The sequence below is a fragment of the Xyrauchen texanus genome, chromosome 35, assembly GCF_025860055.1.
Source record: "Xyrauchen texanus isolate HMW12.3.18 chromosome 35, RBS_HiC_50CHRs, whole genome shotgun sequence".
Classification (NCBI taxonomy): Eukaryota; Metazoa; Chordata; class Actinopteri; order Cypriniformes; family Catostomidae; genus Xyrauchen; species Xyrauchen texanus.
The window spans coordinates 12881474-12909045 of NC_068310.1; the positions used below are offsets into that span (position 1 = coordinate 12881474).

A 27572-nucleotide genomic window follows, 5' to 3' on the forward strand; every position below is an offset into this window, starting at 1 on the left:
TTAAGGAACTTATGGTTTACTGTGTAAATTTTTATATAAGTTGGTGTAGGAAATCTTGCCTCATTTAAGGAGGTAGTTAATTTAGGGATGAGGGATGTATGAAAGGTTACAAATATTTGTATGACAACACATTTGGAGTACTGTACATAGCAGAATTTTCATCTATGGTATACATACACAAAGCACTTTTCCACCATTGGGCTGAATGGTTCCAGTAGCAATTCCGTTTGAGCATTGTTTGGTACAGTTCGATTACAAACTGTTCCCGGCCCAGAATTCTGAGCATGATTAGCTAACAGTATTTTGGGTCAAGAACCGTGCTGGTGGAATGCGTGTGATGATGTGGCATCTCACGTTTGGTCACTTGCCCAGCCAATCCATTCCCATTTTGATTTGGTAGCACCACAGTGGAAATATTAACCATAACCGTGCCAACAACCGTGGATCAGTATGATCTGATGGTGGAAATGCAACTATCCTTGAGGAATTCAAACAAAAAACAAATCTCTTCATTATCTTTTTTTTACTAAGTACTAATTTCATATCTTAATTATTTTTGGAGAGACTTCACAGAACTTGAGGCTGCAACAAAAAATTATAATTTTCTACTGAAATATTTTATTGAAATTGACAGTAGTGTAAGAACTAATGCAGACCAATTATTTTATGTAAAATTCTAGCTCTTATTTGTAATTACTGCCTTTTACTAACATATTACCCATTTATATAATACATGGTGGCTATCAGTCTTGGGTCCCGCTGAAAATACCTGAATAGTTGAGATAAAAAATAAAAAAAACATCTGAGCTCTAGATGTACCATTCATTGTGTCTATGACCTGAATTATGCTTCCAAAGTGTTTTATTTAGATGAAAGATTAGAAATGTCAACAGTTGCCATAGATTGAGCATATCACTGCTTTTAATGTGAACATGTATTGCTCTTCAGGAATACTGCTGAAAGCCCAAGCATTCAGTTCACATGGATATCATACAATTTCATTTTCACAAAAGCAGTGAACACTTATTACAATCTACAAAATCTACTTTAATTTAAAAATTCTAAATATCAAAAAGGAGCTGTGGAAATAGGGATGGGTTGAACAGCCTGTATACATGTAGGAAGCGTGAAAAAAGTTTTATAGAGAGAGAGAGATATATATAAAGAGATATTTTTGTTGATAAAGTGTTACTCGTTTATAAAACTGTTTGCTATTTCTTGGTGAAAAAGAAAATTAAAAGCATATAACAAATAAGGATGGCTCAATAGTAGTAAAGCACATGATGTCTTGTTTGAAAAGACAGGTTCACTATATTAAATTACCATTACATCACAACCAACAGCACTTAAGTATCTAATGCATGGAAAATGACAGTCAATTTTAGGATCTATTTCACAGCATCAGTGGATTAAATCATTTTGAGTGAAACGCTGGGAAGACAGTTAAAATCAAAAGGTTCTAAAAATAAAATGTTAGAACAAAATTTGTAAAGAGAAAAGAAATAAAGGAAATCTGTCTAATGCTGCTATTGAGCACATTGTGCCACAAGAGAGCAGATGAATACAGAAGGCAGTATGAGAAAAAAGGGTATTCTCCTGGAATGTTTGGACTCTGGTCTTCCAGTCAAAGGGAATCTTGGGACCTGGGATATTATTGACAGGACCCTGGACCAACTAAAAGGTCACACAAACAAGCATGCACACACTAACACAAACACACTCAAATCAAAGATTTGCCACATAGTAGCGGGAAAGACATTGATGATGACGTGAAATGTATTTTCCCATACTGCTTTAGAAGGTATTGATGTGGAATTGATGAATGCCCATGATTAGAACAGGATTACAGATAACCACCATGTACAGAAGGCTTTCGTGCCATTCAATGGCAAATGCACTAAATCACAGAAAAGGTGAGCTTCCAGTTTTTGGAGGAGTTCTTCAGAGAAGAACCTATATAAAGAAGGGTCATAAGGAGATCTGTCACAAGAGGTCTTAAAGGAAGCCACTAGAATGCCCTCCTCTCCTGTTCTAGATCTGCTTATGTTGCAGGATCAGTGATTTGGGGATTTGTACAGTACAGTGTAAAAATCAAGGACCTGGGGCTGCACTTCAGTCTTGCTCCATGGTGTCGTCTGCAGTCTCTGAGCTATCTGAGCTGATGTCTGCAGAGCTACTGCCCTCTGCTGGCAGCTCTGTGGAACTGCTGGGGCTTGCAGATGGTGTGTCCGCACTAGACACTCCCTCATCACTGCTATTATTGCTGCTACTGCTTACTGGGTCATTTCTCTCCTCAATTTCCTGAGCTTCGGTGCCCTCTTCCCTCTCTGGCAGCTGCTCCTCTGGTAGGTCCAATTCACTGCCAGTCTCCTGATTGTGGGAAGTGCTGGGGGAATCTTCACAAGCAGATTTGTCATCTCCATTTTCTATCGACTCCGATTGTGTGCTAGATGGTTCTGTTGAGACAGGAGAAGAAATTTAATATTTGCAAACAGATCCTCAATAGTTGCTGATTTGCAATCTAAAAAACAAGATATAAGCATATTAGCAGTTAACAGTTACTCACATGACCAAACTGGTAGGAATGTAATGAGAACAGCTAATGCTGATAATTTTTTTTAATACGATTGAACCTAAATAGTAACCAGAGCTTAAAGAAACCTTTTCAAGTGATTTCAATAAGTAAAAACAATATGAACAAATTAGCTTCAGTAAAAATTACTTTAGCTGAAAGGTGAATAGTGTGCATCCCTGATCATTGACCATTGAGGATATTTTCACACTATTGTTTGTCGATCTGACATCAGAGTTTGTTTCATTTGGTTGGTGTGAGACTCGTTTCCTAACATAAAATTGCAAAAAACCTTATTCCAAGTCTGCTTGAGGATGAGATTCTATGTTGAGGAAGTGAACCACTACAGATGATGTATAATTGACCCATTATCGTCGAATGTCTTACTCATTGCTGTACTTTACTACAGAAATAGCCTGTGGGACAAAAACATGAGTATAAAGTAATACAAACAGCACTTTCCATTTTTGGCACCTTGTACCACCAAGTCGTTAACTATCAAAGTGGTAAAACAGTTGCCGCTAGTGCTCACAGATGTATTCACACTAATGACCAAATAACTGTTGTTAGGAGTCAAATAATACAAAGTGAAACAAAAATTGATCTGCATTCTCGGGTTTGGACAAAGCAATCGAACCAAGTGCGAAAACAGATTTGTAAACTCAAACCAAATAATCTGATAGATACACCAAAACATGAAGTATTGGCTGAAAATTGTTTCATTGTAACATCTTCAGCAGTTTCATCCCAATCAGTGCACTGCAGTGTAAAGTATTTTTAAATGCTTAAATGTCACATTAGAAAACTGATAAAGCCATGACGATTGGAAAAAAACCTTGAAAATTCTGTAATAATTTACTCACCCTCATGTTGTTTTGACCCTGTATGGTAAATGGTCTGCACTTATATAGCGCTTTTTTTTAACCTTAGAGGTTACCAAAGCACTTTACACTGTGTCCCAATCACCCATTCACACACACATTCACACTCACACTCATACACCAATGGTGGCAGAGCTGCCATGCAAGGCGCTAGCCTGCCATTGGGAGCAACTTGGGGTTCAGCGTCTTGCCCAAGGACACTTCGGCATGTGGAGTCATGTGGGCCGGGAATCAAACCGCCAACCCTGCGATTGCCAGCCGACCCGCTCTACCAACTGAGACACAACCGCCCCTATGTATGACTTGCTTGAGATGTTAGACAGAATGACAGCCTCAGTCACCATTAACTCTCATTCCATTTTTTTTTTCCATACAATGAAAGTGAATGGTGACTGAAGAAGAAGAAAAACTTTTTCTCCTGGACGAACTAAAGCCCACAGGATAACGAAGTCGGCGTTTATAGAACACGCAACATTCTTTTAAAATTAGTTTGTTTAGGGTGATGTCACGGTGTTCCAGCCACGGAAGTAATGCCAGTAATGCAGGATTTTCTCTGCGTGTAGCCCCACTTTTAGCGCTGAATCACTTCTTTGCTTTATTAAACTTGTCATGGAGCCCTTTCCCCTTTTGGCAATAAGTTATTTGATCTGAGTTCATAAAAATGAAGCCTGTTTGTCCAATAAGAATAAATTAGCCTTGAGGCTGTCATTATGCCTAACCATTGTTCCCTCTAAGCTGTGTGCATGTGTGGCCGAGCACTTCTGATGTTGCTTCCACGCAGAAGGAAAACACCCGCGAAGATGTGTGGGAAAACCGCAAGATTTACTGATATGAATATCACTTTTTTCCAGTATGGAGCTGAAGCGTTGAGTGAAATCTTGTGTGTAAACAAGATGGAAATACAAATTGAGTCATGAAACAACACAAACACATATCACCGTTTATCGTTAGGTGTGAGCACTATTGGCGAATGTGGAAATGCAGCTGCGCGGTTAAATGTGCTTTATGGTCAATGCCTGACCTGTGAGCGATTAAGACAGTCACTTTTGTCTTATGTGAATGCAAACAGGTGCAACAAATCAGCATAGATAGATCTGCCATTGTCTTTGATTAATATTAAAAATAATCAAACATACTGACAAGAAAGCCACTGACTGCTCTTTATTTATTTGTTTCATATTAGCCTACAAGGTTCTTAGTTTACTTAATACTTAGGCTTCTTTATTATAATGATTATTTACCTGAATAATAAAAAAAATGAAGCAGCGTTTACTTAATTGAGAAACACTAAGGCACCAAGATTTTATTTAATGTTAACATTAACAATTATATTTAACTTTAAAATAAAAGGAATGTGTCCATTAGCATCATAGCATATTAACAATTTGTTTGTGGTAATTTATTTCACATATCATGAATTGTGAAACAATTTTGGTAATTTAATATATCTTCTGCTCATGTGGCCCAAAAACAAAAGCAATAGGGAACATTGTTCCTAATATTTCCCTTTCCTGTGTTCCACAGAAGTAAGTCAGTCACAATGGTTTAAAACAAAATGAGGTAGAGCAAAAGATTGAAATTTCAATTTTGGGTGAACTATCCCTTTAAACCCATTCACACTAGTTCTCCCAGTGTCCCTTTATAGAACAGCCATCAAAGAAAGGTTAACTAATACAACTATCAAAATGATGTACCTTGGTCTTCAGTGCTGAATTCATCAGGTTTATTATCCTTCACTTCTACACTGACATCCGACGTGGACTCCGGCACATCCGATGAGCTCTCTGCGACTGCCGTGCAGGGCGAATCATTTCCATCCTGCTCTATTTCATCTTCATCATCATCCTCTTCGTCAAATTTGAGCCTCTTTGCTTCGTGCATCTCAGCGTTTGTGACATCCTCATCTTCACAATGTTTACTCTTCACCGGACCACTGTGAGAGACTTTGGCTTCTGATTCCGAAGACTCACTGGAAAAAGAGACGATTTAGTCCAAATACAGACTTTTTAACACTCAGAATGTTTACATGCACTTTGAAAGTTTGATTTCAGTCAGACTAAAACAATTTATCTACATTTTTTAAATGTAATGTAAAAGCATCAGTCTGAATGAAATCCATTGAGTCAGACTAACAGACTCCAGGCTACAATCGCCATAGTAGCTCTGCTTCATCCAGAATGTACACACATTACTCATAGACCACAACTGGCCTCTGAATGGGGTGTATGCTCTAAAAGACAGCGGTGATGCACCACAAGTTTTCAACAGGGAAGTCGAATGCAACACAAACAAGAGTGCGGTATCATGGCGAATGCTAAGAACATACATTTTTGGATGGATGAAAAGACGGCAATCATATTTTTGCAGCTGAATGAGCTGAACACTTAAATACATTTACAGACAAAAAACTTGGTGTAAAAACTATAGCTTGATTTTACATATGGTGCATTTAAATGTATTGACTACACATGGTGTGAATGCATTACATATGTACACAGGCCTTTCGGACTTACTTGACTGTTCTCTCTGATGACTCGGAGGCTTGTTCTTTGCTTTCTGTGCTGTCAGGAAGGCCATTGGTAGATGCACTGCTGGACAGGGAGAGTTTTGTTCTGTTCAGTGGCCTGGGTGTTGCTGGACCATTCACATTTCTTTCACAAATAATCAGAAATCAGACATTTAAATTAAGTCCATTAACTGAGAAAGGGACACCTGACAAGGTGATTAAGACACAGTGCAATAATGACCAACTGAATGTACATTATACCACTTATTACAAGGCAAGTTGTCAAATACATATACAAACAAAAAATATCAATTTGTTTTGAAATGAGTTTATTAGGGCATAGACCGCAGAGCGATATGAGGGACATGAAACTAGCATAGCTACATAGAAAACAATATGCGCTAAATCAACATTAAGCAACCCTAAAGTCCTAGTGACCCATGAAGCCATTTTCAAAGTCAAAATAAGGGTGGGTAAAGTGATATTCACCTATCAGGAAAAGCTGAAGTGTTGCCAGGGAACATGACCCCATTCATTCGGTTCACACAACCTGACCCTTTTTTCCTTCAAAACCAAAAGATTCATTACCGTCACTCACTGTGGAATAGTCACATCTAATATTCATGTTTGCATGGACAGGCAACTAGAAAGACAAGTCTGACTCACTCTGAGGTAGGATACACACAACTGACCACCATCACATTCTGAAACAGAAAAGTACATTTAATTCAAAGGGATGAGGAAGGGGAATGATGAAGTTAATTTGCCTTTCAGAAAATGCAGAAAACATTGCAAAAATTTAAGCATTTAAAGAACACCGAATACCTTCTCCATGCCTCTGAGGAACTTGTCTGTTCCTGTATAGTTCCTTTTTGGCTCAGTAAGAAGCTCACAAAGACGCTGAATAGTGAAAGGAATCCTGTAGGGGGAAGAGAAATGCACCATACAGACAATAAACTTGACAATAAAAACTAGACGTTGATCAATTGTGGATTTTGCCAATATTGATAACTAAGGTGTTGGAAAATGCAGATAACCAATTTATCAGCCGATAGTTTTTAAAACTAAATATAGAATGCTAAAACATTCTCTTAGTCTTTCCTTACTTTGATGGGCACAGACATAGAGGCAACAAGAGTCCAAAATGATTAAAATCCTAGATGCTGTTTATTGAGCAACTAAAATCCCAATAATAATCAGAAACAATAATGAATATTTGATGCATAACACAGGACTTTTAACTATAAAAAAGCCCAAAATACACTTATTTTAGGACTGTTATTTTCAAATTGAGCTCGTTACAATTCTCTATATTAAGTTTTTACCAAATGAAGCTTTTTTGCCCAAAAACATTGGCCAGATTAAGGATTATGTGTATATAATATATTACACACACACATACATATATACTGTGTGTGTATGTGTGTATATATATATATATATATAGGTTTGGAGTTGGAGACACTATGTATGTGCTGACAGTGCAGGCTTTCATATGGTCGCTTTTTTTCTTTGCACGCCCTTGCTTCAATTTAGAACATTTTATTTAATCTTATCAAAATTACAAAATATGCATTAAAGTGAGGATAAATATATGGATGAAAAATTTTAATAATGAAAGATTTAAATACAGTCAGCAAATCCCCACAAGTTGTCAGTTATTATATTTATTTCACCTCTAGATGCTGCTGTTATACTGTAGAACCAAGCCATTTAACTGTAGAATCCTCCAGAGGAGGAACATGAAGGAATAAAAATAAATAAAATAAATCAGTAGACATTTCTGACAAAACCAATAGTTCCACAAAGCAACACTCTGCACAGATTAATCTGTAAAACAGATATATCGGTCTACCTCTGATAAAAAAGGCACTACAGTCAATTTCTTATATAATGCAGCAATATCCATTTCTTGGAAATATTTCCACAAGGGTACACAACCACTTATAAAAAGGTAGGTGCACAAGGAATCTGCAATTTTATTTTCCACATTTTCTGATAGTGGGGGAACAATTGTATAATCTATGTTAAATGGAGCCAAGATGCAAAATGCTAGGGCCAGGGGATGATGGACAGATGAACTGGTGGAATTCTGCATCGGCAAATTCTGTGCAGTCCCACTTTTGGGCAAAATGTTCGATGATGTCACTTACCCATTGTATCCATTGACAATTTTGAGAATCCTCTGCTTCATCTCTTCAAAGGGAATGTACTCAACGTTTGGATTGGCAGGTCCCCGTTGATCTGGACATGAAGCTTTAAAATCATCCATCACTTTCTCCAGTTTGAAGAGGAAGTAGCTTTTAAATTGAGACCACTGAATCCTGCAGATGAACAATAGCATGATGTAAATCATACGTTAAATATGTTTAGACGGAGTCATTTCATACTGAAAACAATGCATTACCATCATGTTGAAATTACTGTCATTGACCCTTCGCCCAGCATTGCCCCTCTTGGTTAGCGTCACTCGCTCTGTCAAGCTTTGCAGAACTCCCCATAGGAATGAATGGGAAATTGCCATGAACGGCGCAGTTTTTGGAAAAAAGATTCTCATAAAGGGAATAGATAACATACTTACGTGAGCTGGAATGAAGAGTGACATTTTAAAGCATATTTATCTGACTTTTTTTGTACAAGAAATGTATTAATTATACAGTAATATAATAAAACTGGAGACTGTGAGTCAGAATTGATATAAATGATCATCAGTCACATAAAAAGAAAAGTGTCATTTGATGTTGATTTCACACCTGATAACATTAGTGTTAAGTGAACAGAACACTCTCACTTTGATGCTGTGAACTTTTTATTTACTATCACCTTTACTTATATCTGAATCAATATGTAAATTAATTAATGTTAAAATATTAGCTTTAATTTACCTTGGAGCAAATGTAGGTGTCCTCGCTGATGTGATTCATGTTTATTTGGGATTGAGGGCTGACACAGTTTAATCCATAACATGCTCTTCTCAAGATTTATTTAAAGATTTTAAAAAGGGAAGAAAAAACACTGCATCTATCCTCCCTGGGTACCTCGTGTAACTATTAATAGTGACACAGCAACAATGTTCAATTTAAAAAAAATTATATAATTTCTTTATATAAAAATTCAGCTTAAAACTACCAAAAACACACATTACTCCTGAAGACTCTTGTTGGGGGGAAAAATGTCAAAGGAGGATTGGTCAGAAACACTTTTAAGGTGGGACTTAGCGAAGGGTCAAGTTTCTGACCAGTACAAACTGTGTCTTTGCCATTGAAAACTCCAAATTGTACATGTCATTCAAAAATGTATATTTCATATTTTGCTGACATTAACAACAACAATGCAGCACCATGAATCCATTTTGGCATTATGCTCGTGGCCACAAAAACTAATAATTTGAGTCTGAGGACGTGAACAGCTGCGAATAGAATCTCTACTCTCAAAATGACATGAATGCAGCACTATGTAAAGTTGTAACTTGTTTTGTTTCTGCTGCATCACATAACCCATAACCCTACACACACACACACACACACTACACCTCAAAACCAGACTAGTTTCCTTTATAATAGCAAACAATAAAAATCAAGATTATCTTCAGAACAGTATCAACTGAAGTACAACTGACACTAGGGCTGTTTGATTCCAGAAAATTTGGAATATACTACGATTACAATTCCAGGTTTTCCAAATCGATGGAATTGATTCCAAGAGTCGATCGACTAATTTGAAACGTGAAAAAAAAAAAACATGAAGCAAACTGAAATATTACAAATAAACAGTGCAATATAAAGCATACTTATGATCGATTACCCTAATCACCTTGGAGAGAGTTTTTTTTTTTTTTTCAGGAATCTTCTCCCAGAGCTAACTGACACTGAATCTGTGTGTAAGAGTAATGAACTTACAGGGTCTCTCCTGTTTTTGCAACATGTGACAAAAACTGATCCAAGATTGGGCACGTTTCCTTTTCTCCTTTCTTCTCAAAATCTACAGTGAAAAGAAAAGAAAACATGATGCTGCAGAAAACATGGTACTTTTGACATCACAAACATTTTCACCTGAAATGGAGATTGTCCAACATGTACACTGATTGAAAAGTGTTTCTATTTTTATTTAAAAACAAAGTGTACTCATTTTTACACTTCATCATGCACTTCAGCATGACAGTTTCAAGGCGTCACTCAGTCAGTAATTTTGCTTCTTCCATATAATACACCCACACTCTCATTTGTTTGGCTGAACCCTTTTGTAAGCACTCAAAACAATTGGCTTGACAAAGTAACTTGGCAGTAAGTATATATCAAAGTAATCTATGCTCAAACACACATGCACAGACAGAGAGACATAGAGAGATAGAGTTCCGTTGGTAACTACCAGCAAGAGAGATGAGCTTCTGATATAACATAATTTTTTTTTTGCCACAGATTATATGTTTTTATGACTCAAACATTGTTTAAATAACTGGATACTACATTATAAAACACTAAACGGCATAAGATTATTAAGGTAAGACCTCGAAAACATCTAAGACCATCCTAAAAATATCAAATATAATCTACACATCAAGCTAACTGCTCGCCAAGCTAAGATTCCATGGCAGTTAAAACTGTTGTTGAAATCACAGGCCTGCCTAAGGATGAGGCATTTTCAAAAATGAAGAGGAGCTGGAGATATTTTATCCAGCAAAAGTTAAAACTAGTAAAGAAAAGAAGATAAAAGAGATGGTCTTAAGAAAGAACCCAGAGGTGCTTCTCTCTGACTACAGTGGAGCAGAAGACAATAGAGTCCGCTGTAACCTGCTCTTCTTTATTGAAAACCCATCAGCCTGGCACATCACCCTCTGCTCTGCCGTGACCTGTAGCAGAAAAGGGGGCATCAGCAAAGGCAGACAACTCAATCTGGAAGGTGAAGAAGAGATAAAGCTGATTGTGGACCTTTATCACAACGGTACAGTCATCCAGGGACCAGAGTCCAGACTTAATGAATTTCAGACACTTTAAGATCATGGTTCAGAAGCTAAAGTCAGATCCTCAGGTGAAGAGTAGTGCTATATCATCCACCAGCACTGGCCCCTGCTCGATGATACACTGACACTACTGTCTCTCCCAAGATTAAGACCCTGAGAGACAGCGTCGCTGAGCTGGAGCAGGATTACTTCCTGTTTAAAGAGTAAACTACCAGCAGACTGTGCCAGCTCCAAAGCCAGGCCAGCCACCCCAGTATGCAACTACTTAAGTACAGCCTGGGCCAAAAGTGTTGGCAGTGAGATAAAAGTTATGTTTCGCAAAGTTTTCTGCTTCAGTTTTTGTGGTGTTAAATCACATTGTTTCTAGATTATTGCGCATAGTGATCAGATGCATTTTAAAAATTGCAAAAAGTTTCATTGGCCAAAAAAAAAAATTAAAAATTACCTGAAAGAACCATTTCCCGGATCATCAAGAACATAAAGGAGAGAGGTTCAACTGCAGTGAAGAAGGCTTCAGGATGTCACAGAGTGTCCACCAAGCGCCAGCACAGTCTCCTCCTGAGGAGTCTTTTACGGAATCGTGTCACCACCAGTCCAGAGCTTGCTCAATACTGGCAGTAGTTTGGTGTGAGTGCATCTGCATGTACAGTGAGGCGAAGACTTTTGGACAATGGCCTGGTGTCAGGCCTGGCAGCAAAGAAGCCACTTCTCTCCAAGAAAAACATCAAGGACAGACTGGACACCAGAAGACTGGTCCGAAGTTATTTTCTCTAATGAAGCCCCCTTCTGACTGTTTGGGACATCTGGATAATCGATAGTCCGGAGAAGAAAAGGTGAACGCTACCATGAGTCCTGTGTCGCGCCAACAGATAAGCATCCAGAGACCATCCATGTGTGGGGTTGCTTTTCATCCAAGGGACTGGGCTCTCTCACAATTCTGCCCAAAAACACTGCCATAAATAAAGAATGGTATCAAAACGTCCTGCAAGAGCAACTTCCATTGCTCCATGAGCAATTTGGTGATGATCCGTGCTTTTTCCAGCATTATGGAGCACCATGTCACAAGGCAAGATTGATAATGAAGTGGCTCGGTGATCATTACATTGAAATAGGGTTGCAGCGGTATACCGGTTTCACGGTATACCATGGTATGAAAATTGACGGTTATCATACCATGTACATTCGCTTATCTACGGTATTGAGGAAATACATTTGACCGGGCGGAGAATCTCACCTGCGCGTGCCCATCTCCTTTCCTCATCCGACTGCCTGTCAGACTCATCAACTTGCGTCACACATACATGCAGCGGAGAAAATGTCAGAGCGAGGGGGTCTGACATAAGTGACTGTGTGTGTGTGAGTTAAAGCAGTGTTTGTCAACTGGTCTATTCGGACTGGGTCGCAGACAGCAGGGAAAGAACAATGCCATGGTTCTCCCATTGAAGATATTTCGGCGGCCGCCCAAGTGATATTTAGGACTGCCGAGGCGGATTTAATGATGAACTCACAATCAGCTAAAGGCTTCTCATCTGCACTTTCACATGAGTGTAATGGAACCAGCTCACGATCATTATCTACTCTTCTCTCCAGCACACACGTGCAACAACCAGGCTTGCGGAGCACAGACCTCAAAACTGATTTGATCATTTCAATTCTAGTGAGACTTTTCAAGTTTTAAGCGTTACGGAGGAACTAACATATATTTGCAAAAATATAAAGTATTGCAAAATAAAATAAAGTTTTGCAAAAGAAAAAAAGTATTGAGCAAACAAAAAAAAAAAAAAAATGTAAAACAAAAATTAAGTATCACAAACGTAAAATAAAGTATCGAGAGAAAAAAATAACGTTTTGCAAACAAAAATAAAGAATTGCAAAATATAAATAAAATATAGCAAAAACCAATATATAATTAATTGCAAAAATCAATGACTGTTGTAAAAGAAACCAAATAACTTTTATCCTTTTTTATCTCTGCATCTGATTTTTAGGCAGCAATGATTTTGCCACACATCATTTTCTTTGCAATGCTCCTTTTAATCTGCATTTCCATCACGTGTGAGCTCGTGATACCGTTTTGCCTTTGCGCTTCACTTTTCTCTGCGTTTCACTTTATGGCACTGTTTTGACGTGGGGGTGGAGTCAGGGGATTGGGGCGTGTACGACGGGCTCAGTGATGCCTCTCTGGAAGTTACGTCATTAGCTTGAGACACGGATCAAACATCATGGCTGAGCACAGGCATGCAGGTGGATCTCAGGTATATAAAGTTGATTGTTTAAGGAAACTCATTTTAAAATATTCAATGGGATACCCGTCAAGTGAATTTTTAAGACAACGGTTTAATTTTGAAGAAAATACCTGTACTTTTTGTCAAATTGACATAGAGACAACTGATCATCTTTTTTTTTCTTCAAATACTTTTTGGGAAAATATGTCTTATTGGTTGGAATCTAAGATTCAGTCACTGCCCACTTTTGCTAGGAAACATGTTATGTTTGGAGTGCTGTTGGACGAGAAAATAAATGAATTTCTTATTAATGTAATGTTGATACTGGGCACATTTTTTATTCACAAGTCCAAATGTATGAAGACGAAACCTTATTTTTCTATATTTAAAAGAGAATTGATTTGTAATTTCTTTCCAGCGTTGGAATGTATGAAAAGTAAAAAGGCCCAGAAATTGGCTGGAATAATAAGAGACCTTGAGCTCTTAAAAGAGGAATAAAGTGACCCCTCTGTATTTGTGTTTTATAGGCCTACATTGAATGTATTTATTTTATTTTAACTGATATGTGCCTTGCTTAATACTCATTTACCTGTAATTACCAATGCCATTGTAGATGTACATTCTGTTTTTTGTTCTGTACTTGGTGTTCAATAAAAAAAAAAAAAAATAATTGTTTCCTTTTATTTAATTAGCGTTAAATGTGCTTTAACAGCGTTTGCTTCAGATAAAGAAGTTAGAGATCAGTTAAAGCGGTGGATTTATTAGCCTACTCGCTAATATAGCCAGCATCTGCAGTTTTTTCTTTCTCAATTGATCGGACTATTGATTGATTCTTATGTTTACTTTATAGATTATAATTGTCTATACCATAGTATGTTGTCTTCTAAAAAAATGTAAACTCCATATTTAAAAATATATAAATAGATGTTACATTATTACTGTTAAAGGAGACAATAAATAGATTACAAATAAAAAAAGTTAAACGATCGTAACAAATAAGCATCCCAGGAAACGATCTACAAACAATAAAAGAACATCACTTATGTTAATTGTGCAAAAGCAAAACAAATTTAACAGATTGATTCTTAAGAGCAGGTGCTGATAACCTGGTTATATCCTGCTCTACTCGAGGCAGAGAAACAGCAGGAGAAAGCTGTTGTTGCTGCTGACCCTGAGCTGCCTGAATATGACCGAAGCTTTGAGTCAGAACACTAATAAGATTCGTCACGACATCTGGATACTCTCTCTGCTAAATGTGACATGGCAAATCATTACATGAGATGACCTAGATACACGTACATTTTGTCTACAATGCTCTCACACTGTGAGCATTGTAAGAACTTAAGTAGCTTGTGAACAGGTTCGTTGAACAATGGAGGAGTCAGAAGACAGCGAAGCAGGTTTGAAACCAGCACTTTAATTTCTTTCACGAACATACGACGGTCACCGCCGTAGAAATGTAAACATAAACAGAACAATATCACACTCAGTCTGTGGAGCTTTCTGGATCCTCTCCCTCTCGACACTTGGCGTCCCTTTAAATGTCTCTCTCCGTATCACTACAACAAGACACAGGTGTTAGAGATAATTACAAACCAGGTGACAAGCCTTACCGCTCTCTCTCTCTCCCGCAGACTGACACACGACCACGACCCCCATGCCACATAGCTGTATAACGCAGGGTTAAGAATATAGGGGATGTGAACATTTTATATTTCAAAACTTTATATTTAAAAGACAGAACACATGCACGTTTGTTACGATCGTTTAACCTTTTATTTGTCATCTATTTATTGTCTCCTTTAACAGTGATAATGTTACATCTAAATATGGAGTTTACATTTTTTTTTTAGAAGACAACATACTATGGTATAGACAATTACAATCTATAAAGTAAACATAAGAATCAATCAATTGAGAAAGAAAAAACTGCAGATGCTGGCTATATTAGCGAGTATGGCTAATAAATCCACCGCTTTAACTGATCTCTAACTTCTTTATCTGAAGCAAACGCTGTTAAAGCACATTTAATGCTAATTAAATAAAAGGAAACAATCAACTTTATATACCTGAGATACACCTGCATGCCTCTGCTCAGCCATGATGTTTGAGCTGTGTCTCAAGCTAATGACGTAACTTCCAGAGAGGCGTCACTGAGCCCGTTGTACACGCCCCAATCCCCTGACTCCACCCCCACGTCAAAACAGTGCCATAAAGTGAAACGCAAAGGCAAAACGGTATCACGAGCTCACACGTGATGGAAATGCAGATTAAAAGGAGCATTGCAAAATAATTTGTAGGCATTGCAAAGAAAATGATGTGTGGCAAAATCATTGCTGCCTAAAAATCTGTTGCAGAGATAAAAAAGGATCAAAGTTCTTTAGTTTCTTTTACAACAGTCATTGATTTTTGCAATTAATTATATATTGGTTTTTGCTATATTTTATTTATATTTTGCAATTCTTTATTTTTGTTTGCAAAACGTAATTTTTTTCTCTCGATATTTTATTTTACGTTTGTGATACTTCATTTTTGTTTTAAAAAAAAATTTTTTTTTTTGCTCAATACTTTTTTCTTTTGCAAAACTTTATATTTTTGCAAATATATGTGGCATGGAATTGATTCTATAAGGAACCTCTCAAACAGTACACAGCCCTGGAGGAAAAGAGCAACACTGTGCTATGCGCCAAAACAAATTATAATTACACACCATCACCTTTACAAAATTGTTTCATGATTTTACATTATATTTATATTTTGACAAATGTTATAGTTTTATATGAAATAATCTAAAGGTAGAATCTATTAGAACAAATTTTATATCAACAGCGGCAGTTGTAGTTAAAGTTTCAAGATAAGATTTAGCTAGTATTTATTTTTTCATAAATACTATAATTTATTATTATGACTATTATTTAATACTAGCTACACTGACCTAACATGGTAATGCGGAGCCTTTCTTCCTTTGTAATATGCATGTTCTGCTTGAATCATGTTTGAAATTAGGAAAAAAAACAAAAGAAAATGGGATAATAATGGGCTAATATAAGTCAATATGCTCTTCAATTTTTAAAATGGGGGAGAGAAACTTCCTGTAGATTTTGTTGTTGACATCAACAACATAAATAATGTCACTTGATGCATGTCCTTGTACATAAAAACCATGAACAAAACTATGCAACAAAAAATGAAATGCGACCCAGGCTACATTAAATACAGGTGTGTCGCCACTTGATTTCCAGTGTAAAATCTGTCCTGAAGCAAAAACCAGTTGAGAAGCATTGAGATAAAAGGTACAGACAGGAGCAATATATGTTAATTGTTAAAAATCATAGGACATTACTTTAAAGGCTCACACAGCTAACATGCTTTAGTTACATAACATGTTATAATTTCATGTTATTTTTTTATCATGTTCATAATTTGGTTTATTATTATAATTCTGTTAGCCTTCTTATTTTTTCTATTTATTTTCAAAAGGGAGAATTTTTTTTACAAATACTTAAAAAAAAATTGTTTCAAGTTTCAATTATAATAAACTGTTTGCTAAATTAAAATAAAAATCACTGATAATGGTAATTGTGTAATATCATATACCGTGAAACCATGATATTTTCTGAGACTATTATCATACCATGAAAATCTCATACCGCTGCAGCCCATTTGAAATTGAAAAATACATTGAAATTTTGGATCTGTGACCAGGCAACTCCCTGGATCTTAATTACATAGAGAAGATGTGGTAAATCCACAAAAGGCGAGTGTACAAGCAGAAGCCCACAAATTGTGATAAACTCGGAGCACTAATAAGGCAAGAATGGATCGCCATCAGTCAGGATTTGGCCCAGAAGCTGATATCCAGCATACCAGAGCAAATTGCAGAGGTTCTGAAGAACAAGGGTTAACACTGTAAATATTGACTCTTTGCATATATTGAATGTTTTTGCCAATAAAAGCCTTTAAAACTCATGAAATATTTATTGCTTTCCAGTATACAAATGAAACATGTGAAAAAATTATCTACAAATACTGAAGCAGCAAACTTTGCAAAACACAAAATTGGTCATTGCCAATACTTTTGGCCATAGCTCTGTACTGCTGTCAGACAGTTGGAGACCAATCAAGAACTGCGACAGAAGTTGAGGAGTGTGAAAGAGAAGGTAATGAGAAGAGAACAGCACAGCCAGGAGCTAGAGAGACCGCTGGAGGAGATGAGAAACCAGCTACACAAGAAAACTGAAAGCTTCGCAAACACAACAACATCAGCACTGTGTAAGCACACAAACTCACAGCACCTCCACCCCTATAACCCCTCAGGCTTAACAGAACCCTAAGAGGAAAGACAGCAGCAGGCAGAGCCATCCACCTACCACAACACCACACAACAGTGAACTGAGAAAGGACAATAGTGTCATCATCTGTAACTCCAACGGCAACCACCTTGACCAGAGACAGCTGTTCCCAGAGGAAATTCTGGTGTTCAACCACCGGCTCCGCTCTGAAGCTGCTGAGAGGGGGTGTATTGGGCACGCCCTCTCACGTCATACTGCACACCAGGACAAACGACCTCAGCACCAGAAGGGTTAATGTAGCTAAAGCTATAACCAACGTGGTGTAAACAGGTTTCAGGAACAAACCTAGTGGTAAGGTCATCATCTCTACCCTTCTCCCTCACAGAGACATTCCACACAAAAAAAAACATTCACACAATTAATACAGAGATAGCTAGTATTTGTGCACCAATGTCAAATGTGCACATTGCAAACCATCAGCACATCACCCATGAACATCCATTTGATCGTCTGCACATTCATCGAGATGGCATGAGACTATTTGCAAAATCCATCAAGGAAGCGGTGCCAGAGATCAAGTCCTGTCAGCATGGAAAGGGTCATCCAGCATCCTGGCAGACAGCTACGCACTGTTGTGGCTGGTAGAGGTAGTTCAAACACCAGTGATCTCAGTGAAAAACATGCTGAAAATTCAAAAAAATCTATTTGATGAATTACCTACAATGTGAGTTCAGTCAGGCATATTCTTTATTCCTTTATTATTATTATTATTATTACGCAAATAATTTTAATTGATTCACTACATTTCAAAACAATATTAGGTTGCAAAATCATATATTATTCTTTCTGGCAAAGAGAACATTTCTCAATGCCCTCATTTAAAATAAAATGCGACAACATTCAGGGGGTGTTGTCTTCATCTTTGGGAGAGAAAAAAGCAAAAACCCTCATGTTGAAAATGGAAGAGATTCAAGAGGAATTAGTTTGGTTTAAAGAGCATCTAAAAAATTTAAAACACATTTCTGGATGAAACTTAACAAGGAACTAATTTGTTCAGATGAGGACACTTACCTACAGTGCATCCGGAAAGTATTCACAGCGCTTCACTTTTTCCACATTTTGTTATGGTACAGCCGTTTTCCAAAATGGATTAAATTCTTTATTTCCCTCAAAATTCTACAAACAATACCCCATAATGACAACGTGAAAGAAGTTTGTTTGAAATCTTTGCAAATTTATTAAAAAACACATGTACTTAAGTATTCACAACCTTTGCTCAATACTTTGTTGAAGCACTTTGGCACCAATTACAGCCTCAAGTCTTTTTGTGTATGATGCTACAAGCTTGGCACAACTATTTTTGGGCAGTTTCTCCCATTCTTCTTTGCAGGACCTCTCAAGCTCCATCAGGTTGGATGGAGAGCGTCGGTGCACAGCCATTTTCAGATCTCTCCAGATATGTTCAATCAGGTTCAAATCTGGACTCTGGCTGGGCCACTCAAGGACATTCACAGAGTTGTCCCGTAGCCACTCCTTTGTTATCTTGGCTGTGTGCTTAGGTTCATCTTCCAACAGGACAACGACCCTTCGCCCCAGTCTGAGGTCCAGAGCTCTCTGAAGCAGGTTTTCATCAAGGATGTCTCTATACATTGTTGCATTCATCTTTCCCTCGATCCTGACTAGTCTCCCAGTTCCTGCCGCTTAAAAACAACCCCACAGCATGATGCTGCCACCACCATGCTTCAATGTAGGGATGGTATTGGCCAGGTGATGGGTGGCGCCTGGTTTCTTCCAGACATGACGCTTGCCATTCAGGCCAAAGAATTCAATATTTGTTTCATCAGACCAGAGAATTTTGTTTCTCATGGTCTGAGAGTCCTTCAGGTGTCACACTCCAGGCGGGCTGTCATGTGCCTTTTACTGAGGAGTGGCTTCCGTCTGGCCACTCTACCATACAGGCCTGATTGGTGGAGTGCTGCAGAGATGGTTGTTCTTCTGGAAGTTTCTCCTCTCTCCACAGAGAAATGCTGGAGCTCTGTCAGAGTGACCATTGGGTTCTTGAGAACTGACTAAGGCCCTTCTCCCCCGATCGCTCAGTTTAGCCGGGCGGTCAGGAAGGAAGGGTCCTGGTGGTTCCAAACTTCTTCGATTTACGGATAATGGAGGCCACAGTGTTCATTGGGACCTTTAATGCTGCAGACATTTTTCTGTATCCTTCCCCAGATCTGTGCCTTGATACAATCCTGTCTTGGAGGTCTACAGACAATTCCTTGGACTTCATGGCTTGTGCTCTGACATGCACTTCTTATTCTTCTTCTTCTTCTTGTTGTTGTTGTTTTACTGCGGATCGCAGACATATAAGTGCATTACCGACACCTATAACCCAAATGGACCATTGACACTCTACTTACAATCTTCTAATTTACCTTACTCCACCAATCTACATACAATCACCCTTAATTCTTAAACCTGCATAGAGGCTGAGGCTTCGTCCGGCGCTGCGTGTTCAGCTCCTCCGTTCCCACACTCAGCCCCCATGGAGGGGTAAAATAAATGAAAATAAATTAATAAAAAATAATAATAATAATTTTTCTTACATACTTCTAAACATTTGTGCAAACCTGTACTTCCCAAATACTGTAACAATAATGGAGTTATATTTCTACCAAAATTTAATAAATTTTTAATTGTAAACTGCTCACCCTTTTTTACTAGTTCATTCTTCCACTCATTCCTTTCAACTTTATATTTCCTAATGCATTAAAACATGTTCAACTGTTTCATTTACACCACATATCTCACATAGACCCGTTGGATGTTTGCCTACTAAGTGCATTGTGCTGTTCAACCTTGTGTGCCCTAGGGCCGCAACGACGCGTCGACGTCATCGATTACGTCGACTATGAAAATACGTCGACACGAATGAAATGCGTCGACGCGTCACATTCATTATTTACGTTTAAATATCGAGTAATGGCGGCTTCTGCTCCAGCTCATGGTGAAAATGACAATCTGGCTTTATCACATAAAGCCAGACCACGATCATCCAAAGTATGGGAATACTTTAAACTACAGCCGAACAGAAAGGTGCTTTGTTCACTATGCAAAGCGGAAATGTCATACCATGGCAGCACAACTGCTATGAACGAGCATCTTAAAAGGAAACATCCTGTGACTCTGTGAACTCAAAACGACGAGCCAGCTGGGTAAGTAGTAGGCTTTATTACAGTGAGTTTTTGGAGTTGTTGTTGCGGTCATACCTTCTTTTTCAGCTATTACAGCTTGTGTGCTAGTTAATAGTGTTAATTGCTAACGGTGCAGATGTAATTTATTGGCCCATTCGGCGACAATAAAATGGACTTTCATTTATAACTTCAACTTAAATCTGTCAACGAAGCCTTCAGTGCATTTAAATTGCCCGTTTTTAAAAGTTGTGTATGCACATGTAGACTAGAGACATGCACTCCGCGGGACCCAACACAACAGAGTGCGGCACGGGATCTGATGGCCGAGTGCGGGCGCTGGCGGTAATGCACTCGTGTGTGTGTGCTGGTTGCGGGAGAATAAAACGATTCGCGGGACTCCGCAAAATAGAAATCTATAAATTGAACATCTCAAAACAAATAAATTGTCATTCATCTGTTGCACAAAAGCAACAAGAACAACTAAAACGAAATAGATAGACCCTGGCCTGTAAGTCGTTTCTATGTATAACATGTTGCAGCGTTTAACAATGTAGCCAATCACAGACATATGTGTTGATTTCTTGAACGCAATGGCCAATCAGAAGCATTTAAGATGGAATCTCCTCACCGCTCAAAATGGATTTTTTGTTCAGTGCTGAATTCTGCATACTGGCAAATCGATATAATGAAAGATTCATTGTGCAGTCAGTTTCATTGATAATAACAGAGATGTCCGCTTTTTAGGAATTATTAAGGGAGAAATCCGTCCCGTGCATGTCTCTAATGTAGACTTTAAAAACAAACAATAATGTTATATTTACATATTAACAGTAGCCTATGCTGTAATCTAGTGTATTTATTTATTTATTGTTTATTTGAATAGGGACAGATACAAAAAAAAATTCAGAAAATGAATTAATAAAAGTTTGAAATACTAATGTAGAAGTTGTACTTATTATTTATTGGAAAGTTTGCCAATGGATAAATCGGCTAATCCCAAAAATATGCATTAGATTAATCGGAAAAATAATCGTTAGATTAGTCGACTAATCGAAGAAATAATCGATAGATTAATCAACAACAAAAATAATCGTTAGATGCAGCCCTAGTGTGCCCCAATCTTAATCTTGAAATGATGTTCTCCTCAAATCTGCTCCCACCTGAAACTCTTCCCTTACCCACTACTGACTGTATACCATACAAAATGTCTACCTTTTTTGTCAGTGTCCCAATACTGTTGCCATAATTTCATAATATACTTTTTGATTATTGACTTTATTCTGACCTACTAAAAGGAATCTGGATATCAACTATCTCTCTCTCTCTCGCCTTTTTTGCTAAAACATCAGCCTTTTCATTACCTCTCACCCCAATATGAGCCTGTACCCACAAAAACTGTACCTTTATACTATTTTGGTGAAGAGAATATAATTCTTGAGAGATCTCTATCATATCTTGTCTAGTTTCTGACTTCTGCTCATTCAGACTTATTAGAGCTGAATTAGAATCTGAGCATATTATTGCTTTAGATATTTTAACTTCACTAATCCACCTTATTGCTATAATTATTGCAAACATCTCTCCAGTATACACTGATAGGTAATCTGATATCCTGTTATTTTTATACACTTTTAACTTTGGTATTATGAATACAGCACCCACATGACCCGTTTTTGGATCTTTCGAAGCATCTGTATAAATGTGCAAATAATCCCCATATCTTGACCCTACATACTCCCTTACATCATATACCTCAGCATCATATGGACCTTCCTCTTGCCTTCTTTATAATCATTTAAAATCAACTTCTGGTTGGGGCAAAACCCACAGTGGCACTGAAGATAAATTATTGGAGCATATCTGAATTCTTCCAGTCTCATACCTTACACTAATTTCCCCAAACTCCTTCCAAAACTATTACACTCTTGCTTCTCATATTCCCATCTAGGCATCAGTGCCTTTTTTGTAGGGTGATTCCCACTCTGACGTCTTAGATTTACCCAATAAGAACCCATTAATTGTTGTTCTTATATGCAGAGGCATTTCACCCATCTCTACTTGAAGTGCTGAGACTGGAAAAGTCAAATATGCTCCACATCAAATTCTTTGGGCTTGAGACTGAATTCTTTCCAATTTAAATTAGATTTATTTGCAGAAACATACACTATGCAACCATAATCCAATATAGACCTTATCATAGATGTATATATATATATAGTTTTTAAAGCCAACCAATCTGCACCCCATTCCTGTTCTGAAATACACCTCATTACATTCACTACTTGCTTACATCTTACACTTACGCATTTGGCAGACACTTTTATCCAAAGCGACTTACAGTGCACTTATTACAGGGAGTGCCTTGCTCAAGGACACAATGGTGACATTGGGGGGCTTGAACCAACATCATTCAGATTACCAGATATGTGCTTAGACCACTACACCACCACCATCTTTCCTATATGTTCTCTCCAGGTTAATCAAACCATACTCCCAGAAATATTCTGACATGCACTGTTAACTGTGGGACCTTATATAGACAGGTATGTGCCTTTCCAAATCATGTCCAATTAACTGAATTTACCACAGGTGGACTCCAATCAAGTTGTAGAAACATCTCAAGGATGATCAGTGGAAACAGAATGCACCTGAGCTCAATTTTGAGTGTCATGGCAAAGGCTGTGAATACGTATGTACATGTGATTTTTATTTTTTATATATATTTATACACAAGTTATATATTTGCAAAGATTTCAAACAAACTTCTTTCATGTTGTCATTATTGGGTATTGTTTGTAGAAAACTTTTTGGAAAATAATGAATTTAATCTATTTTGGAATAAGGCTGTAACATAACAAAATGTGGAAAAGTGCTGTGATTACTTTCCGGATTGCACTGTATGTACAGTGTATATATCCCATACGAGTACCCCTATTATAATGAGGACACCTTACCAACACTTACAGTCAGAGATCATTCAGTTTCAGTCTCTAGGCTCTGTACTGTTAATGGGGGATCTGAATGCAAGAACTGGAAAGGAACCAGACTTCATTAGTTCATCTGGAGATAAATATATTAACAGTAAACATATACAGCAGAAACAACTCTTTAATAAAGCATGTCAGAGCTATGACAACACAATAAACAGACATGGGGAAACAAGTCCTGCAGCTCTGCAAAAAGCCTGGGTTTATATATAGTTAATTGCAGGACAAGGGGAGACTCTCTAGGTCGATTTACTTACTGCTCACCTCAAGGCAGCAGCACAGTGGACTACGCTATAACAGATACAGACCACAATAAGATCAACTACATCATGGTGATGTCACAGATCCTTTCTCAGATTACAGTCACATAGTAATTAGTCTAAACAAGTCAGCAATTCTGCCATCTTCTGATCAGAAAATTAAATTGTATTCCCTTCCCTCCAAATGTATATAAAAAATGACAGTCATGCTCGGTATGAAGCGGAGCTCCACAGCATTCATGTTCAGAAAATGACAGACACATTTTTCTACATCAAATTTGGACTAGACAAGAAAAGTGTCAATTTGGCAACAGAACAGTTAACTAAAATATTTTATACAGTGACCAGCAAAGCCCTGAGAAAAAAATTTACAGAAGCAAAAAAATTAATTGTTCAAGCCGATTGGTTTGACAAAGATTGTTAAACATCAAGAAAGGAATTACGATCATTATCATATGAAAAACAAAGAGATCCTGCAAACCAGCATACACGAACCATATATCATCAAAGTGATCAAACCCTAAAAGTGTACAAGTCATACTAAGAAGGAAAAGAGCTGAACATATGACAGCAAAACTCAAGATTGAGAAGGCTGTAAATGAAATTATTTTGGGGATTTATGGAACAATTGAGAAAAATCAAAAAAGTAAAATCGATTCTCATCTGTAACCCAAAACTCTGGACAGAATATTTCGGAAAACTCCATTCACAAAATGAATCAAACCTTTGACCTCACAACTAAATTATCTGGAACACACAATAAAAAATAAATTAAATAATGTGGACACCCACACATCATTAAAAGGAACTGACTGAAAAGATTAAATCCCTCAAAAGTAAAAAATCTTGTGGCTTGGATTGAATATATAATAAGATGATGAAACATAGCAGCCCCAAACTGAAAGATGCTATTGTTAAATTATTTAATCTCTTATTAAAATCAGGACAGTTTCTTGAGAATTGGAAGGAAAATCATATTACCCCAATTTTCAAAGAAGGGGACAAGTACAACCCAAATAATTACAGGGGCATTACAGTAAGCAGCAACCTTGGGAAACTATTTGGTTGCATTATAAATAACAGAGTAGTGAACTTCATTCAAGAACACAAGACACTAAAATGTCAAATTGTATTCATGCCTAAACAGCAAACATCTAATCATATCTACACACTCCACTCACTTATACAGAAATATGTTCAGCAAACAAAACAAGGCAAAATATTTGGCTGCTTCGTTTACTTTAAAATTTCCTTCAATTCTTTTTGGCGTAATGGACTCTTCCTTAAACTCATCTACACTGGAATAGGAGGAAAGACATATGATATCATAAAAGACATGTACAAAGATAATAAATGCTGTGTTATGATTAATGACAAAAGAACCAATTATTTAAATCAGACCAAGGGAGTTCGTCAAGGCTGCAGCCTCAGCCCAACTCTATTTAATATTTAGATAAATGAATTGGCCACAACACTTCAAAAGTCACCTTGCCCTGGACTGATCTTTGATGGCAGAGAAATCAAATGCTTTCTTTACGCTGAAGACCTCCATGCTGCTGTCACCAAATGAAAAGGGACTACATAAAAGCATCTCCATTTTCGAAAAATATAACAGTGGATTTACCACTAAACATGAAGTCCAAAGTCATGATTTTTTCAGGAGAAATGAAAAACCAAAAAACGAACGCATTATGAGAATCAAGCCATCATGCCAACTGCTATAATTATTTGGGTCTTACAATCCCTGCTTCAGAACTCTTTGATTTGGCAATAAAAGATCTGACTGACAAACCCTGTAAGACATATTATAGTATAAGAACATCATTATTTAAATCCCCCCTCAGAATTCTGCAAACACATCCTGGAAATTCACAGAAATGTTCTGAACTGGGCCAGTTCCCTCTCCTCACTGAAATCCAGCAGAGAGCAGCAAAGTTCTCATTCCATTTTTCAGACACACCTCTAGAGAACTACCATCACTGTGCCTTTACACACAGGGCAAGACACCCAGAGAGTGACCCTATGCACTATATAGTAGAAAGAATATCAACTAAATTAATCGATCCAGTTGAGACTGGCAAAACTGAAACAGACAGAAAGAACGACCCAGAAAAAATACATTCATGATTGGCAGCACAAAGTCACACAAGTACATGAATTAAGCTACTTCCACAAAATCAATACTACTTATAAACTGGCACCATATTTGATCAATATTAAAGACTACCGACAAAGAAAGCTACTGTCATAGTATCGCCTGAGCACAGTCTGTCTGTAGAGATGGGCCGACACAGACACAACTGGAGACCCAGTGAGGACAGACGGTGTTCACACTGCACTCATGGAGTCATGGAGGACGAGCTGCACCTCCTCACTCACTACAGTAAAAATGAGACAATCTGAAACACACACTTTACACAAATCTTATGGGAAAGTAGAGTGTGTTCAGCTCCTTTCTCATTGCACTCTGTATTTTACATAGTCATTTGTGTGCATTTAATTGTATTATCATTATAATTTATTTATTGTAATATATATATATATATATTTATATTATGTTTGTAATATGTTTATTATTCAATGCTTTGGCAACATTGCATACGGTTATGCCAATAAAGCTCATTTGAATTTAATTGAGAGAGAGAGAGAGAGAGAGAGAGAGAGAGAGAGAGAGACAGACAGTCACAGAGAAACACACACACACACACAGAGAGAGAGAGAGAGAGAGAGAGAGAGAGAGAGAGAGAGAGACTACTATAACAACAGTGTAGCTCACGGCTAACCGGCTTAAATCTGTAACTGGATAAATTGTAATTGTATACACTTTCGACATGCTCCATTTGCAAGAGCCACCCACGCACATTTTCTGTGCATTGAGAAGAAGCCAATGCATATTAATTATTAGTCAGGTTTGATATTTTCCATGCTGGACTAGCAGTTAGTGTCGGCTGCTTGTCTGATGTCCTAGCTTAGCTCAAAGGCTAATCTACCAAGCCTTTTATGTTATACAGAAGATATATGTCCAATTCTGATTGGGTTACCTCTGAAGGCTCCCAGAAGTGTGTCGATTTCCATGGTGGAGGTATGTTCGCTACTTTCGTGTCTCTCTGAGTCCAGCAGGAAACAGAAAGCTGGCAACAGCGACAGGGAGAAAACAGCAGCAAATCTTTAATATGGCGCCGGTGACGTCACTCACTGGCTGCCTGATGCTGCTGAGCACGCGCCTAAAGGCCTCAAATATAATTCAAAAGTGTCAATATGCCCGTGTTGAAAATTAAACTCCCAAAGGTAGCGTATGTTGTCCAATATTGTTTAATATAATTATATTTATTCACAAATAGACAAGGGAGTAGGTAGATCATAGTACGCAGATGATGTGCATAGCCTAATGGAAAAATGAGACATATGTAGTAAAGAGCTTGCAGGGGGCAGTAAACAAGGTTGAGAATTGGGCAAATACGTGGAGTTTTCGGTTCTCAGTAGCTAAAACGCAGGTAATATGTTTCACAAAAAAAGAGCAAAAATGTATGGACAAGAGCTGAAACAACGGGCAGTAATAAGAATTTTAGATATGTGGATGGACTCAAAATTGTCATTTGGTGTACACATTCAAAAGTTAGTAGACACATGCAAAAAAGGAATACATTGAATGAATGAGGTGCTTGGCTTGTGCCCAGTGGGGAGCTAGTGGGCAATCACTAAGA

At 37.6% G+C, this 27572-nt stretch overlaps 1 protein-coding gene across 3 annotated transcripts; it reads right to left on the reverse strand.

Annotated features, from left to right (window-relative positions):
* Positions 1 to 27053, reverse strand: LOC127628790 (serine/threonine-protein phosphatase 4 regulatory subunit 2-A-like). 3 transcript variants are annotated; one of them, XM_052105677.1, is made up of 9 exons: positions 26910 to 27053; positions 9859 to 9940; positions 8113 to 8283; positions 6785 to 6878; positions 6626 to 6663; positions 6449 to 6523; positions 5967 to 6044; positions 5148 to 5422; positions 1 to 2456 (listed from the first exon to the last, which is right to left on the reverse strand). In XM_052105677.1, the coding sequence occupies exons 1-9, from the start codon at positions 26941 to 26943 to the stop codon at positions 2113 to 2115; spliced, it is 1191 nt and encodes a 396-aa protein (XP_051961637.1). In that variant the 5' UTR covers positions 26944 to 27053; the 3' UTR covers positions 1 to 2112. The 3 variants fall into 3 exon arrangements, with proteins under 3 accessions (XP_051961637.1, XP_051961636.1, XP_051961638.1); XM_052105676.1 differs by having other exon boundaries at positions 4 to 2456; positions 5967 to 6104; XM_052105678.1 differs by lacking the exons at positions 9859 to 9940; positions 26910 to 27053 and adding an exon at positions 8367 to 9855 and having other exon boundaries at positions 7 to 2456; positions 5967 to 6104.
* Between the last annotated feature and the right edge of the window lie 519 nt (positions 27054 to 27572).